The sequence below is a fragment of the Erinaceus europaeus genome, chromosome 14 (genome assembly GCF_950295315.1).
Source record: "Erinaceus europaeus chromosome 14, mEriEur2.1, whole genome shotgun sequence".
NCBI lineage: Eukaryota > Metazoa > Chordata > Mammalia > Eulipotyphla > Erinaceidae > Erinaceus > Erinaceus europaeus.
The window spans coordinates 17283797-17302560 of NC_080175.1; the positions used below are offsets into that span (position 1 = coordinate 17283797).

The 18764-nt window shown below is 36.4% G+C and overlaps 1 protein-coding gene and 1 long non-coding RNA gene across 5 annotated transcripts in view; both read right to left on the reverse strand.

Moving 5' to 3' along the window:
• Positions 1-5880: 5880 nt before the first annotated feature.
• LOC132532751 (uncharacterized) lies at positions 5881-7398 on the reverse strand. Its single transcript, XR_009544669.1, has 2 exons — positions 6233-7398; positions 5881-5931 (listed from the first exon to the last, which is right to left on the reverse strand). It is a non-coding gene; the product is annotated as an uncharacterized LOC132532751 (long non-coding RNA).
• A 2690-nt stretch (positions 7399-10088) lies between these two features.
• Positions 10089-18764, reverse strand: part of SHOC2 (SHOC2 leucine rich repeat scaffold protein) — a 64952-nt gene continuing 56276 nt past the window's right edge. For all 4 annotated transcript variants that reach the window (XM_060171341.1, XM_060171338.1, XM_060171340.1 and 1 more), the window contains 5 exons: positions 17915-18103; positions 15344-15466; positions 14114-14251; positions 13678-13795; positions 10089-12125 (listed from right to left, as the gene is read on the reverse strand). In XM_060171341.1, coding sequence (XP_060027324.1) covers positions 11917-12125; positions 13678-13795; positions 14114-14251; positions 15344-15466; positions 17915-18103 — 777 coding nt within the window. In that variant the 3' untranslated portion in view covers positions 10089-11916. The remainder of the gene's footprint in view (positions 12126-13677; positions 13796-14113; positions 14252-15343; positions 15467-17914; positions 18104-18764) is intronic.

The following is an 18764-nucleotide window of genomic DNA, read 5'->3' on the forward strand; positions in this document are numbered from 1 at the left end:
AACTACAATAGTCATAAAAGTAGACAGACTTGGGAGTCGGCGGTGGCGCAGCAGGTTAAGCGCAGGTGGCTCAAAACGCAAAGAGCGACATATGGATCCTTGTTTGAGCCCCCGGATCCCCATCTGCAGGGAAGTCACTTCACAAGTGATGAAGCAGGTCTGCAGGTGTCTATCTTTCTCTCCCCCTCTCTGTCTTCCCTTCCGCTCTCCATTTCTCTCTGTCCTATCCAACAACAATGACATCAATAACCACAACAATGTTAAACAACAAGGGCAACAATAGGAAAAATAAATAAATAAAGCTTTAAAAAAATAGACTCATAGATCAATGGAGCAGCATTTAGCCCACATAAACATCTGCATCTATAGACATCTGGTTTTCTGCAGAGATGACAAGACAATTTGACAGGAGAAAGAATAGTCTTTTTCAAATACGATGCTGGAACAACTGGGTTTTCACATGCGTAAGAATGGATTTGGATACCTACTTAACATTAAATACAAGACTTAAATAGAAGAGTTCACATATAAAATATAAAAATTTGAAAAGGACTAAGATGTCTCTCAACAAATGAACAGGTAAATATGATCTACTATGCATTGAAATATCATTCAGCAATAGCATGAAGTACTGCTATGACATGGATAAACCTTGAAAACATGTTCCGTGATAGAAACCACACACATCGCATGATGCTGTCTATATGAAATGTCAAAAGTACTATTTCATAGAAATAAAAAATAGGTAAGTAGCCATCAGGGGCAGTGAAAATAGGCAGTGAGTGCTAATGAGTACAGATCTTCTTTGGAGATAAGAAAAGTGATCTGGAGTTAGTAGTGACAGATTCATGTCATTCATTTATTGTTTCCTAAATACCATTTTCCTTGCTTCTTTCCCACTTTCTATGAATACTTCTCAATTTACGCAAGCTCCCGGCATCTACACCAAAGCTGACGGTTGGAGGTAATCAGGATCCCAGCGGAAGATCTCCTCCTCACAACACTGTGTGTTCCCGCCAGGATAGCCTTGCCTCAACTGCCATCTGAATCGTGTTTTCAGACCTAACTTTTCAAGCACTAGGTTCAAATATTCAACTGCTTGCTTGACATCTGCACTTGATATTCCACATGTGCTAGAACACACTCTCCCCTACTTCTCCAAACGAAAAGAAACATTTCTACTCTACAGTTTAGAAATCACACACAGATGTTTGTGCCACAATCCTCTGGCAACTCACTCTAACTCACTTTTCCCAGTCATTCAGCCTTAATAACAGGCCTTCTTTCTAACTTCACAGCTAAAAACCTTTCGCCAGCTCACGTGGATTACTCCAACAACTTTGCAGCTGGCTACTTGGCCTCTATTTTTTATTTACTTGATTATTCTATAGGAAGCCAGAGTAATTGTTTTTGGAATTTTTAAATTATTCTTAATTTTATTTATAAAAATACTGACAAAAATCGTAGGAGAAGAGGGGTACAACTTCACACAATTCCCACCACCAGAACTCCACATCCCATCCCCTCCCCTGATAGCTTTCCCATTCTTTATCCCTCTGGGAGTGTGGACCCAAGTTCATTGTGGGATGCAGAAGGTGAAAGGTCTGGCTTCTGTAATTGCTTCCCTGTTGAACATGGGCATTGACAGGTCAATGCATACTCCCAGCCTGTCTCTCACTTTCCCTAGTGGGGCAGGGCTCTGGGGAAGCGGGGCTCCAGGACACATTGGTGGGATCGTCTGTCCAAGGAAATCCGGTTGGTATCATGTTAGCATCTGGAAACTGGTGGCTGAAAGAAGAGTTAGCATATAAAGCCAAACAAACTGTTGACTTAATAATGAACCTTAAGGCTGGAATAGTTCAGTTGAAGAGTTGGGGGGGTCTCCATTTTGTAGTTAGTAGACCTATTTTAAATATATTCCAAAGGGCCCATGACTATACTAGTTTTTTTTTTTCTTTTCCTGAGCCTGACATCTGGTATGCAGGTGGACCCAAGTTATTGTCTGGGGAGATGATGTCATGTCTGGAAAAAGGACCAGAAAGCTGGATCAGGGAAGCAGGTAACTCCTAAATATAGGAAAGGTGTATAAATATTGTTGACTGTAAACTCCATCAATTTGATCTGATCTGGGGACCATATTTAGCTTAGGAGCCTGTGTAACCTCTGCATCCCTGTAGATTTGAGCTCACATTCTGTGGTCATGAGTAGGAATGTTCCAAGTAGAGTGATTTTTTTAAATATTTATTTTATTTATTTATTCCCTTTTGTTGCCCTTGTTGTTTTATTGTTGTAGTTATTATTGTTGTTGTCGTTGTTGGATAGGAGAGAAATGGAGAGAAGAGGGGAAGACAGAGAGGAGGAGAGAAAGATAGACACCTGCAGACCTGCTTCACCGCCTGTGAAGCAACTCCCCTGCAGGTGGGGAGCCGGGGTTCGAACCGGGATCCTTATGCCGGTCCTTGTGCTTTGCGCCACCTGCGCTTAACCCGCTGCGCTACAGCCCGACTCCCGAGTTATTTTTTTTTTTAAATACACCTCAAAGAATGTTAAGAAGTTGAGTTAATCATCAAATAAGTATTTGCTACACTCCCTGATGAATTTTCTTCAGCCAATTATATTATTCATAATGGCTAAGGTCCAGTTTTTGTTCTGAAGTCTCAAGGAATATTTTAAAAAGTTTAAACAATATTTTAATTAGCCTTTATCATAACTTTCCCTAGGATTCCTGCATTCAATTTCTACCTTCACAATCAGTGAAGCAGGTTTACAGGTATCTATCATTCTCTCCTCCTCTGTCTTCCCGTCCTCTCTCGATTTCTGTCTGTCTTATCAATTTCACTCTGTCTTATCCAACAACAGCAGCTATGACAATGACAACTACAAGGGCAACAAAATAGGAAAAAATGGCCTCTAGGAGCAGTGGATTCGTGGTGCAGGCACCGAGCCCTAGTGATAACCCTGGAGGCAAAAAAACTCATATATCTATATTGAAGGTCACTACTATTCACACAAAATCTTTTGTTACATGTTTTTGCACACAGATATATGTATACCTTCTGCATGCAATTTACTGGGTTATCACTGGGGCTCAGTGCCAGCACAACAAATCCACCATTATCAGTAGCCATTGTTATATTTTTCTTTCCTTCTTTTTCTTTTTTTGACAGAACAGAGAGAAATTGAGAGGGTGGGGAAAGTAGAGAGGGAGGTAACGAGACACCTGCAAATCTGCTTCATCATTCCTGAAGTGTACCCCCTGCAGGTAGGGAATGGGTGCTCACACCCGGGTCCTTGTGCTTGGTTATATGTGTGCTTAACCAGGTATACCACTGCCAACCCCTACAATTTACTGTTTTAAAGTTTTCCAGAAGTGTAAATGATAATCATCCCTCTCAACTCCACATATTTTATAAATTTATTAGTGATTTAATATTAATTTGCAGAATTATGATAACAGGAGTCTAATTCCACACCATTCCCACCACCAGAGTTCTGCGTTCTCATGCCCTTCATTGGAAACTACAGTAGGTCTCCCAAAGTCACAGATATGGGTTGACTTATTTCTGTAACTTTATCTATATATTTGTCCTTTCTTCTTTATGGTCCTGCCTTCTCTTCCTTTTTTTTTTTTAATATTTATTTCCTTTTCGTTGCTCTTGTTTTTATTGTTGTTGTAGCTATTATTGTTGATGTCGTTATTGGATAGGACATAAATGGAGAGAGGAGGGGGAAGACCTCCTGTGAAGCAAACCCCCTGCAGGTGGGGAACTGGGGTCTTGAACCGGGATCCTTACGCCGGTCCTTGCACTTTGCACCATGCTTCTCTTCCTTTTGTTTTGTTTTTTTTTTTAAAGATTTTATTCAAGAGAAAGATAGGAGAGAGAGAAAGAGCAAGACATCACTCTGGTACATGTGCTGCCAGGGATTGAACTCAGGACCTTATGCTTGACAGTCTGATGCTTTATTTACTGCACCACCTCCTGGACTACCTTCTCTTCCTTTCTAAGTCACATCTAAACCTGTTAATACTTCTGAATGTCCTTTCTTTTTTTCCTTCTCTCTGTCCAGGTCTTGATGGAACTGGAGTTCATAGCCCTCTGGTCATCTTCCCTTAAAATTCCTCCCCGTCTTGAGTACCTATTAAAATTCTTTATGGAGTGCAGAAGGTGGGGGTTCTGGCATCTGTCACTGCTTCTCCACTGGACAGGGATGTTGGCAGGTCAGCCCATACCCCCAGCCTCTTTTTTGTCTTTCTCTGGTGGGGTAGGGCTCTGGAGAGGTGGGGTCCCAGGGCAGATTGGTGAGGTCTTCTGCCAGAGGTGTCAGGATGAATTCCACATTCTTGTGGTCCAGTGCAAAGGTTGATTTCATGTCCAGCTTCAGGTATATGTAGCACTAGAAATTTCTGTAAGACTGGGGCCAAGTAGTGGTGAACCTAGTTAAGTGCTCACATTACAGTCATCAGGGACCTGAGTTCAAGCTCCTGGTCCCCATCTGCAGGGGGAAAGCTTTGCAAGATGAAGCAGGACTGCAGGTGTTTGTCTCCCTACTACCCCTTTGCTCTTGATTTCTGGCTGTCTCTATCCAATGAATAAAGATAATAAAATTTTCTTTAAAAATTTTTATTATGAGACTCAATGAAAATTTTACAAATACATTCCATTATGTAGTAATAGCATGACTTAGGAAATGAAGACAGGGTCATAGAAGTGAATAAAAATGGGCAATAAAAGATAGATAGATGATAGACAGATAGGGTCAACCCATATCTGACCTTGGGAGAACTGCTGCAGTTTTTGCTGAAGGGGATGGGAACACAGAATTCTGGTAGTGGGAATGGTGTGGAAAATATTCCCGTTGTCTTATAACTTTATAAAACATTACTAAGTCACTAATAAAAAATATGCAAAAAATGAAGCAGGACTGCAGTTGTCTGTCTTCTTCCTCTCTATCCCCCTTACTTCTCAATATCTCTGTCCTATCAAAAAGAGGAAAGATTAATTAGAGAATACTATTTAATAAGCATGATCAGATCAATAGGTTAAATTCTCCATATGAATAACCCTAGTAATGGTAAAAGACAAGTTAGATAATATGAAACCTAAATAATAGTCTCATAAAGTACTAATAGGCCCTAATTAGATTTTCTGAGGTCATTTTTCATAAACATGACATATAAAATGCTTGTAATATCATTTAAGTATCATTCAGGTTTGTTTGTTTTGCCTCCAGGGTTACTGATTGGGCTTAGTGCTGACACTACAAATACACTGCTCTTGGTGGTAACTTTTTTCCCATCTTATTGGCTAGCACAGAGAAACTGAGAGAGGGGAAGATAGAGAGGAATATACGACACCTACAGACCTGCCTTGCAGGGTGAGGGACTGGAAGCTCAAACCCGGGTCTTTGTGCTTCCTACTATGTGTGCCATCACCCAGCCCCTATCATTCAATTTTTATCATGATTGTTAAGATGAACGTCTGGTAATTTTCAAAAAGATTACATCTCCAACTAAACCATCTATTCCACTAGTAAGTATATAGGAAAAAATGTTCAAGATTCTATTTGCCAGAAATCTGACTTAAAACACTAACTTTGTTAGAGCAAGGCACCTTACTGTCATCTGTTAAAGAACAGTCACGTACACATCTATTATGTGCATAGATCTTCCTGAAGATATACAGAGGCAGCTCAGGTGTTAACTGCTCCCAGAAGACACGTGTGGCAGAAAGAACGAGTACCAAATGGTTTTTTCCCATAAAGAGTAATGAAAGTTGAAATCATGTTTCTGAACTTGAAATTCCACATTTTACATGACAATTTGTAAATTGATAGGGTTGCTTTTCTATACAAATCCTTACTAGACATAATTTTTTAAAAAATTAGATAAAATGTAACTTCATTTTACCTGTTCAGAAAGAAGTTGATGACCTAGGGAGTCGGGCTGTAGTGCAGCGGGTTAAGTGCAGGTGGCGCAAAGCACAAGGACTGGCATAAGGATCCTGGTTCAAACCCCGGCACCCCACCTGCAGGGGAGTCGCTTCACAGGCGGTGAAGCAGGTCTGCAGGTGTCTTTCTCTCCTCCTGTCTGTCTTCCCTTCCTCTCTCCATTTCTCTCTGTCCTATCCAACAACGACAACAACAATAATAACTACAATAAAACAACAAGGGCAACAAAAGGGAATAAATAAATAAAAATTAAAAAAAAAAAAAGAAAAAAAAAGTTGATGACCTAATGGTATGGTAGCTAGGTAGAGAAGTTACTGCTTGGATGGGTAGTCCCCTCCCAATAAAATATTAGACACTGGAACAAGGGTTCTTTCATTTCTCTCCTAACATCACTGGAATCCAGTGGAGACTTAATGTAGGACATTTCACTAGAAACCCATCTAGAGAAACTTGCTCCCATCTTTATTTCAAGTTATTTCTAAAGTGAGACATTGCTTGATCATTAAACAAGTCCACATTTCAGTTTACTAGAGCTTTGTCAGATCATTCTTTTCAAGAAACCTTCCTCATTTAACCTATCCAGAGCATGTTTATTTTAGTAGTAGGGGCTTCCTTCCTTCCTTACATCAAGCTTCTCAGCCACTGTTTGTCGGGGCACCCTGCAAAGTTCTTGCAACTCCTCAGCTCTGAGCTTTTCTCTCTGCTCCTCCAGTAACTCATCAATATTTTCATCACTGACCTCCAGGCCATGAACTTGCCCAGAGATTACAATGTCCTCCACCCTTGGGTTAAGTTCAGTCTCAAAGCCCTCACAGATCCTCGAAGTTGCAGCTTCTGGCCAGTTTCCTCTGGGCAGAATTCATGGTCTTAGAAGATACTGCTTTCCAAGCCTTGTCTATCAGAGTGACACAGTGGAAGACATTAAAACGATGCTTCCAGGACTCTGTCAACTGAGTATCTGAGGTCATGCCTCAAAAAACCTCTGGAAAAAGAGCCTTTATATTCAGCCTGCCAACCTCCCGCTGCAATGTGTTTATTTTGTGCCCAAAAAAACAAACCACAGCTTACTTCACACTGCCAGAAGTAGCAGTCTTGCCTGCAATATGCCACAAGGAGGTAGAGTCTTTATACACAGCTTCACAAAATCAGAGTAGCTGGGGTATGCAGCAGTACAACATCAGCTCTGCAGGAGGAAAGAGGGGCTTTTACACGGGTTCTTTGGTACACAGCTTCCCAAAGACGGGCAAGTCATTATTTTTAAGAGAAAGAATATAAAGAAAAAGTCAAGTCTTCAAATTCCAGTAGCATCTCAGTCAATTATAGCTGTTGCTTCTCAATGGAAAGAAGGGTACTTGTCAGTTTCGTAAAGTATGAGATGACTAGCTGGTCCAAGCGCTGGAACAGGGCTGTGTTGGGGGTAAAAAAAAATTATTTTTTTGAGATGTCACTTTATACTGTGAGAATGTTATACATTAAAAAGGACAGAAACAATAAATGTTGATGAGGATGTGAGTGTAAGAGAACTTTTCCACATTTCTGATGTCTAAATTCTTCCAACTTTGTGGGAAAATCTGGAGATTTCTCAGAAAACAAGAAATGAATCTACCCTATGAACCAGCTATTTCTCTCCTAGTGATTTACCTAAAGGAAGAAAATACCTATCCAAAGACATTTACATATGCCTATGTTCATAGCAGCACAATTCATAATAGGCGAACTTAGAAGCAACCCCAAAACTGATGAGTGGCTATGAAAGTTGTGGTGTATATACACATACAATGGAATATTACTCAGCTGTTAAAAATGGAGTAATCTCCTTTGCCTCATCTTGGATGGAACTTGAAGGAATTGTGTTACATGAGAAAGGGCAAAGAGAAAAACACCACTTGAAACTTGGACTGGGTTAGGTGTATTGGACCAAAAAAAGCAAAGAACTCTGCTCTGGAGAAGGAGGGTAAGGAAAGGGATGGAGCCTGTATGGGGGGGGGGGAGGGGTCTCGCACTTGCATTTTCTTATTATATACCTGTATGCTTTAAAATTGGGCTGCATAAAGTGGAGTCATATAAATCATTAATTAATATGAGGGGGGAAATTGATTGTATGTCTCGAAGTTTTTAAAACACAGACTGAGTCTTTTTAATATATAGGCTGTATCTTTGATATGCGGACTCTCTCAAAAGCCTAGACCAAGTAGATCAGAAGCAACCAGTGGCACAGCTAGATACAAGATACTGGGTATTATATAGCAAACCCTAACAAAGGAACTTTTCAAAGTTAACCCAATTACCAAATAATGTGATGATAACAATAACTATCCATTGTCTTTTTGAACCCTAAGATAGCAGGAACCTCACATTTCCACTATAGAGCCTATATTTCTTCCCCCAGTCCTGGAACCTTAGGGTAGGGCCCACTCTCTGGCATGCCTCTCTCAATTCATATCAAATAATATTGCAATCTGCCGATCGCAACCTAATCAACACAACGATTGCCACCTCAACATGCTTCAGCTCAGACTGTGTCCAGAGACTTCCGGTGTGGAATGACAACCCTTCAGCTTCATTACTCAGGTGAGACCTTTCCTTTCATAGTATTCTCTAATTCCATCCCAGGTGGTTCACCTTCTAACAAAGTCCCAGAACCTAGATATACACCAGTTTCTGTGAGAGCTTATGTTCACATGTATCCATAAACTAGTGCAAAATATATACCTGAAAGCAGAAGTACACTAGAGTTTGCAGTGAGTACCCCTCAACACTTCCTCTCCACTATTCCAACCTTTAGGTCCATGATTGCTCTACAATTTGTTTGGCTTTGTATGTTAACTCTCTTTTCAGTCACCAGGTTCCAGATGCCATCAGGATGTAGACCTGAAGACCCCACCAATGTATCCTGGAGCTCCACTTCCCCAGAGACCCACCCTACTAGGGAAAGAGAGAGGCAGACTGGGAGTATGGACCAACCAGTCAACGTCCATGTTCAGCAGGGAAGCAATTACAGAAGCGATCTTCCACCTTCTGCAACCCACAATGACCCTGGGTCCATACTCCCAGAGGGATAGAGAATGGGAAAGATATTGGGGAGGGGATGGGATATGGAGATTGGGTGGTGGGAATTGTGTGGAGTTCCTACCCTATGGTTTTGTTAATGTCTCCTTTCTTAAATAAAAAATTTAAAAAAATAAAAAATAAATAAAATTGGGCTGCAGAGATGACTTAATGTATTGTGTGTGTGTGCGCGCACACACACACAATTATAGAATTATTGTTGTTATCTGGAAGGTAATCAACTCAATAAAGTAGTTACCCATTCTAATAAAATAGTCTCATATTACTTCCTTAGCAAACATTAAAAATATTCTTTGATATCAAATCAATGTTACAACTCTTACATATTCAAATTCTTAGAGATATGATAATCAACCAAAGATTGTCATTCATTTTACAGTTTTTCATGTTGGCTTTTAAAGGCCAATCTAATCAAATGAATAAAGAAAAAGTCTGAGCTAAGACATTTGGTATATGATCTTCAGATGTGGTAGAGAGGGGACCTCCTTCATTACAAATAATTAATTTAGTTCGTTTTATGCAAGAGTAATCAAACACCTTAATCTGAAAGGGCTGTGGTGCAACTGAGTAACATGCTGCCAATATATCTTAATCGGCCAAAGGCAGGTCTAGTGATTGACTGTTGGGCTACCATAACAACACTATCCTTAGTTACTAGCTAGATATTGAATATCTTAACAAAGATATCCAATTAGAGTTCATTCTATTTACTTGATAGAAGTAAGGAATGTATGGACTTTTACAAGGCAGTAACCACTGGTTTAATGCTCCATAAAAAGTTTTTAGCTCCAAGATATTGTTATATATTGTTACACTGTATAGAAGAGCACTGCTACACATAGAATTGCTATCATTTTGCACTTCTGTTACAGACTAGCTTAAGTGAAGGAACCAAGATATTTTTTAAAACCATACTTAAAATCATACTTTAGTTTAAGAAGCAATACTTATCTTTTTTTCTTACAAGATATGAGGTTGCTGCCTTTAAAGTTCAAGTTTCATCATCTTAATATATAAACTTACTTAGATATGAGATTTAAAAAAAAACACACATACACGCAAGCCCTAGATAGAGCTATGATAAACAAATTTCTTTTATAAACAAAATTTTAACTGAAAAGCCACAGTAGATGAAAAAAAAAAAAAGGATATTACTAGGTAAAATCCAGTGACATCTACAATAGTTTTACAGCACATTTAAGCATCCTAGGGTTTTATATCTTCACCTGCCATCAATTTCTTAGTTGTTCCTTTAAAAATTACCAATTATACATATGGGTTTGACCTCAAACTTGGTCCTGAATTTGTGTGTCAGGAAATGCAAAACAGCATCCCAAATTTCTATCTTACTAGTATAGGCTTAATTAAAAGATGGTTTTATTTAAAATGCAATGACCATCTACGTGAAGAAAAAAAGAAGACAGTGATACATAATTATATATAACAGGTAATCATTATATTGGAAATTATTTTTTAGGATGAGATCTAGAATTTCCTTTGTGAGTCTCTTCAATAGTTAAATCAACTTAGATTGACACTACAAGAGTAAAAGGGGCACACATTTACAATACTGCTAGCCTTAAAAGCAGTAAAGCAAAAGAAAATATATAAAATAGCACATGCACATTTTACAGAATTTCCACTGATCTATCAATGGTTTCTATGCAATGTGCCTCTTCTCCATAACTATTAGCAACTACCAAGAAAGAAAAGATGAGATTAAAACTGATGGTACTGAACTGAATTGTTTGAAGCCAGTGCCCCAGTTGTGGGGAAAAGTGCATTTAGTTCAGCAGCAATATAGCACAGTGTGAAGATATTGTGCTTAGACACAAATATCTCATAATTGAAAGATGTACAAGGCAAGTCAAGATATAAAACCATAGTACACTGTTAAATAACCTTGAAACATACATATATTGCAGTGTTCAAAGAAAAACATTCATTTCATTGTACAAGGATAAGGAGAAATCCTTAAAGTTACCTATTGTAGTTTATGATATAATAAATACATATCTATATAGCATTGTATATACATATATAGAATGTGTGTGTTTATGTGATTTTTATTGTCTTTATGGATCTGCAACTTTAAGGAATGAAAATTCATTTACACTATAACTTTCTGTCACCCTACACTTGAGAAAAGATATTTGTACTAAAAAAAGGTCTCAATATCCTCCTCACAATCCAAAGACTCATTTCAGATATTCTGCTTCACAACTGATCAGAGAAATACAATTTAAGAAATTTTAGAATTTTTTACTATCACTTTCCCAGTTGCTTCAACAAGCAAATATCTTTTTAACACTTAAACCAGCTGAATTGAATTTGTTAGCAGAGGATATAAACTCTACATTTAACTGATTAAAACAGAGCAAATCAAAAAAAAAAAATCCAGTGATTTACTCTGACTGTAAACAATATACAAAATTTAAATCTCAAATTTCAAAATAAATTAAAGAAAAATTCTACTTTCAGGGTGTATAATACTATAAAGATCTGGCAATTGGAAAGGGTACAATGTATATGAAAAGTTGCAACAAAATTATTTATTTGCCCATTATTTTTGCTAAGAGAAAGTTTATCTAGTTTAACTATACTACATCATCCCTTAAATGTAGTAACTTCATAATTTGTTGGCAAATGTTTAAGCAAACTGGCATATAATATTACACAACAACAACAAAAAATTCATCCATCAAGTTCAGCAAAGAAAACTTATATAAGCCTTTTGTACAGAATTTTAAAAAAAAGTCTAAATGGCTATGATTCCTCTATTAGAATAAACACACAATGCAGTCTTTATAAACCTGCCAAATATATCAATATCTACATAAATAGATACAGATATAGATATGAGACATTTTAACAGTGTGTGGGACCAGCAGTCTTCTATCAGACCATGGCACGATACGGACCCTGCATCTTTAGGAACTGAATGATGAAAGAAGGGCCCCCAGCAACAATCTGAGGTGGCAGGTGACTGAGTGGACAGTTCTCAATACTCATGATTGAAAGCTTGCTGCAAAGAGCCAACTCAAAGGGAAGGCTGTGAAGGTTGGGGTTGTCATTCAAATATAGTTCTTCTAAGTTCTCCAGTGTACCTGTAAAAAAAAAATAGAATCAGTTATGAATTTGAAAATATCTTTTATTTTTAAGGCTCAACTATTATTATACTATTATAGGCTTATACAAACTGAATACATATTTTCCATCACCCTTTCCTATTGGTTTCAAAACTCTGCAACTGTGGATCTCAAATTTTCCCACCTATTCAAATAATTTGGAGAGATATAGGAAAAAAAAAAAAACAATGACAAAACACTACTGATGTGCAGGCCATACCTCACACCAGTCAAGTCAGAATTTCTTCCTTTATGAAGAGTTGTTATTATTATTTCTTCAATGCACACATTATTTCTCTGGAGATTCTGTTTGGGACAGTGTAGCATTTATATAGTTTTGAAAATTCAGAAGTAAGTTTACTCTACAGTCAGATATAATCAAGGTTTTAGTATAGACTGCTATACTCTCACTAATAAATTCCTCATATGGAAAGATTTTGCTATATGGTTAAAAAATTTTCACTGAGGGTTTTCACATAGTTGAAAGACAAAAATCAAGTTATGTAATTATTTAATTTTTTTTTTTCTTTAGATTGTCTGAGGAAACTCATACTTTCTAGGTAATGTTTCTAGTAATTATATGATGCCATTTGAACAAAAACACACCCTAAATAAATGTGCGAATTGCCTGGGGTATCTCCAATTTTTAAACCTCTGAATTTGTAAGATAATAGTAACATATAGAAGACCAATCAAAATAATAACTACCAGGTAGTATCTCTACTCATATGAAATATTTTATTTAGTATTCAGAGTTAACCTATGAGAAATTATTATATCATTCTGATTTTACAGATAAGAAGCTTATTTAATGAGTTTATGTTCCTTATCCAAAGCCATTAAGTCAGTAAGTGGCAGAGTTAGATTTTGAATTATCTGTTTAATGCCCAAACCAATCATATATATATATATATATTAACCAGAGCACTGTTCAGCTCTGGCTTATGTGGGGGACTGAACCTGGGACTCTGGAGCCTCAGGCATGAGTCTGTCTGCAAAACCATTACGCTATCTACTCTCCGCCCAAACCAATCTTAATCACTTTACAAGTGCCTCAAGAGAGCATGGTATAGGAGACCACAATATGTACAATTACCCACATAAAGGCCTAATATAGAACCATTTTGTAAACTGAGGTTACAGCCTTCACTAAAAATCCAAGGTGGGTGCTGATTAATTTAAATAATGGATATGAAAATACTTGGAAAATCAAAGGTAAAATCTCAAGACCTCATAAGGAAGTATTCTTTTAGTCTAAGACATTGCTGTTCATTTAAAACCAAGGTTAAATCTACTAGAATTGTAAGTTTGTTAAAAAGATTCTCAAATGCAATATAATACAAATAGCCAATGAGGAAACCTAACCCAAATCCCAGCCAACTTCTGGTGCACTATTAAAAAACAAAACAAATTGAGCTTGATGTAATCTCAGTCGACAAAACAAGTAATCTGCCATGTGTATAAATAACAGTATTTGAATCCATAAGAGAAAAATTATTAATAAAGACTCAAGTGTCTAAAGAGTTCATACCAATTTCCTCAGGGAGATGAGTAAGTAGGTTCTCTCCAAGGCCAAGATGTGTGAGATTGGTAAGGTGACCAATGCCTCTGGGAAGAGTGGTCAACTGGTTGTTTGTCAGGACTAATTTCTAAAAGATTAACAAAAATAAAAGACAATTTACACATACATTTGCCCTGCAAATGATGTAAAATTTTACATAATATATTTATTAAATAAATAAGTCAAGAGGGAAAATGTATTGAGGTTATACTGTTCTTTTAAAAAGGATCGCTTGCTAGGATGAAAAGCAAATAAGGTTATATGAACATAAAATTCATACCTAGAGCTGTAATAGGAGAAAAATCTATCTGGCATGAAAACTAGATTATTTAAAAAAATATGCAATTTGGAATGCATCCCTATACATTTATCATGTGAGTATAGATTAATCAGTATCATGTTTTACCTGTAAATCCTTAAGATATGCAATTTCATTTGGCAAGGACTCCAATTTGTTTTCCTCTAGATCCAATTCTCTTAACTTCCTAAGGTTCCCAAGACCATGGGGAAGCTTCTTTAAAAGATTGTTTGATAATATTAGAACCTAGAAAGATATTGTTGATATTGTGTTAGGCAATGGTGATTATAAATTACTATTGTGTAGTTTAAAACTTACAAAGCAACGCCAACCTTCTTAACAATAAATATTAAGTGTGATAATCAATCATAAAACATAAAAAAATTCTAAAAAGCCATAAATATTAGAAATAAAATACTATATTTGATTAAGCAAAAACAAAGCAATGGGAAAAGAATTAGATAAATTAGAAAAATGGGAAATTACTCATTTGCACTGAAATTCTTAAGGTTAGTAGTATCTTGATACAAAATAGCTATTAGTAATTGCCCAACAGAAAGTCACTTATTTATTCAAAAACCTCTTGTAAGCCATACACACTTAGGAAGGTAATAGCTGGTTTTTAAACTGCCTACATCAATCCACAAAGGTTGTGATTTATAACATAATATAAAAACAAATTGTAATTTGAAGAGATACAAGAATAGGATGAGGATAATAGTCACTATTTTCAAAGAAGTTATAATCTGGAGACTAAAGGAGAAAGAACAAAAAGATAATACTGCATATAGGAATAGTGAAGCGAGCACTAGATGGATTTATATAAAGTTCTTGCTCTTTCTTTCTATCTAAAAAACTTAAGCCTAGAGCAGTGAAGCACTGGCAATGACCACCCACACCAGCAAAAAGAAAAAAAGAAAAGGCACTAACATTTCTATTTTTTAAATTTTTTTACATTTATTTATTTTCCCTTTTGTTGCCCTTGTTGTTTTATTGTTGTAGTTATTATTGTTGTTGTTATTGATGTTGTTGTTGGATAGGACAGAGAGATATGGAGAGAGGAGGGGAAGACAGAGAGGTGAGCGAAAGATAAGACACCTGCAGACCTACTTCACCGCCTGTGAAGCGACTCCCCTGCAGGTGGGGAGCCAGAGGACTGAACAGGGATCCTTGCCGTTCCTTGTCTTTGCCCCATGTGCCCTTAACCTGCTGCACTACTGCCCGACTCCCAGCACTAACATTTCTAATTGTACAAACCTTACCAAGCTGTTTTAACTAGAAACTGGTTAACTGCAAAAAAAGCCTAAAGAACTTAACACTTTAATAAATAATACTTACCTCAAGAGAAACCAGGCCAGACACATCCTCAGGGATCTTTGTGAGCTGATTGGTGGCTAAATTCAATTCTACCATACTAGTCCAAGTTCCAAAGTCCAATGGAAGTGATGTCAACTGATTGTCCTGGCAGAGACAAAATAAACACAAATAAATATCCAGGCTAGAAATACACAAAGTTCCATATGTACTTCTCCATGGAAAAGAATTCTTAACTAAGGAGAAAACATTACTTAAAAAAAAAACTCAAATACAGAAAGAAAAAAGAAACAACAAAACTCTAAGCCTCCAGAGTTTTTCAAAAAGTAATTAGGTTATTTGGAGACTACACCAGAAATTTGTTCTTTATGTGATTATCTACAGTAATGAAAAAACTCACACTTGAGATTTCATTTTTTTATTTTTATATTATTTTACTTATTATTGGATAGGGCCAGAGAAAAATTGAAGGGAGAAGGGGAGATAGAAAAGGAAAGAGACAAACACCTGCAGCCCTGCTTCACCACTCCTGAAGCTTTCCCCTTGCAGGTGGGACACCAGGGGCTTAAACCTAGGTCCTTGAGAACTGCAATGTGTGCACTTAACCAGGTGTGCACCTCCTGGCCCCTGACATTTGAGACTGCAGAGTCCTACAGATAAAGATAATACTTATCTCCTTTTCCACAAAAATTTACAGAAATTTGTTGAATAAAATGTGGATAATCAAAGACAGAGGAGTACAATGAGGAAAAAAAAAAGTATCCAATGGAACCCATAGGAAACAGGATAAGCTCAGCCATTCTAGAAATACTGAACAATAAAATCAGGGAAGAAAAAGCCATAGTAAGATAGCACATTCATTTATTATCATACTAATTATGCCCACAATTTTACTTTAAGTTTTTATGATATGCTTTAAAAGTGAATCAAGACATAAAAAGATGATAAAAAGTGTGATCCTGAATTTGCTTAAAATGACATGTAGCTATATACAGAAAAAAGTGAAATATATGGCAATAATTCACTAACATTTCCCCCCTCTTTCTATTCACTTATGAAACACATCTTTGTTAATATAGATTATTGGAGAAGCAAGTTTTCCTCTTGTAATAGTTATATCCAAAGTATTGACAGCTATAGTATGATAAAACACAAACAATAAAAGTTTTACTACTGCTACACTTATTTATATGAAGGGAAAGTATGAGGTATGAGTTTGGTTTCTTTCAAAAATCAAGTTTTATTAAATATTTGTCATGATTATGAAGAAAATTTAAAATAATGTTCTATACAGTCACTGAAAAGAGCAGGCTTCCCAAGATAGCATTTTATAATACTGTATTCATAAAAATGTACAACTTCACAAACTAATCAAAACCTCAAATTTCATGCTCTAAACCTATTATAAACTGAGCTATCAGGAATAATACCTTGCCTCTCCTAAGTCTCATATAGTTTATTAAATATATACTGAATACTTAAGATTATAAAGTTGTCTTGAATTTACTTAAATACTTCCAAAGAACCATTAAAAAAGATATATTACAAGTAAATACTCAAGAAATTATAGAATTAATCTGCAGCTTAAAGAACCACAGTTATGTTTGATTCTTTAACCAGATAAATGAAATGGCACATCAAAGACAAAGAATATAGCAAGATACACCAGAAAAAGCCATTATAGCTGCAGGTAGTTTAGGTTTCCTGGATACAGACTCCTGCATTAGCCAGGAATAAAGTTATCACATCATGGCCTACAACTTGTTCACTACAAATTAAATCACTCATCAAGTTTAATTTTACCCCCCCCCCCATTGCAAGAAATAGTTGTCTCACAGTAATGTAATATTCAACCACTGTAAAGTATACAGATAAGCAAAAAGATACTAAAAATAATAAATAATTTCTATATTCCAAAGTAAACATGTTTTGGAATAATGAATATTTGAAATACTGGATATTTGTGTGCATACCCATCCACAAAGTAAAAATTAACTATAAAAACCATATGTAGAAAGAGAATCTTACCATTGTCTTTTTCTACTTAATAAACTGATGGTGTCAATTAAACAAAAAAATCCCTTTTAAAAAATGATCCCTGGAGTCAGGTTAAGCGCACATGGCGCAAAACACAAGGACTGGCTTAAGGATCCCAGTTCGATCCCCCCGGCTCCCCACCTGCAGGGGAATCACTTCATAGGCGGTGAAGCAGGTCTGCAGGTGTCTATTTTTCTCTCCCCTTCTGTCTTTCCCTCTTGTCTCCATATCTCTCTGTCTTATCCAACAATGGAGACATCATTAACAATAACAATAATAACTATAACAATAAAACAACAAGGGCAACAAAAGGAAATAAATATATTTTTTTAAATCCCTATAACTATATAATTTTATGGCCACCAGAGATTACCTTTTCAGGACAAATTACTAAGGATAAGCATTGTCCCAAAACTTTTGTTATCTAATACAAATTGTGCTTAAGTATCCTTACTTCCATTTTTATGCCCCATCAGCAAGAAACAAGTATTTGTTCTCTACAGTGATCAAGAAGACACAAATATTAGCAGAAGGCTCACAATATAAGCAGAAGCTTACCTTCATATTGAGTTTGCTTAATACTTTTGCTCTAGAGAAAATTCCAAATGGTATTTTATTGATTCGATTGTGTTCCATGTTGAGGGAATAGATTGTGGAAAACTGAGATGGACCACCTACTGGATACAACTGGAAGCAATTTCTAGCCAAGGTCAAACTATTCAGTTTCACAAGACTTGACAAAAGACTCTTTAAAAAAAAAAAAAAAAGGACATATATAGCAAGAATGTTAACAATTATTCTCTACAGAGCAGCACTGACAAACACAAATGCCTCAAATGCTATGTGATGTCTCATCTAAAAAGGTACAGTGTATCTATTCAGCTCCAGCTGAAGCTAGTTTTGCCTTGCAACAGTGACTTTACAGAGCCAATGTAATCAAAGTTCCAGATTTTATAATAAGAAGGAAATTCATTTCCCTCCTAAGTTTTTTCTTTTGGCTTTTGTTCCCACAGAAACATAATATGAAGTGCAACAATATTCCCAAGTGATTTGCATGCTCATTAATGTTTGAGAAGTATTAGCAGAGGCTACAAAATTTGAATGCTATATAAGTTTTGAATCCTATTTATTTTAATAGCTATAACTTTTGCCACGTTTTTGAACCTTAATTTATTTGTAAAATAATAATGATTAAGGTTCCTAAGTTGTAGTGAATAATTATAAAGACAAGCATGTGCCTCAAGTATAAATCCCTTCTCTACTTAAATTCAAAGAAAATGATAGTACTGGAATAACTGGGAAAGCAGAAAGAGGGCAGAGGACAAATTCAAACTTGAAGATAAAAAAATTTAAATATTCAGAAGTACAAAAAAAAATCAAGATTGAAGTAAATTTAAAACCAGGCTAA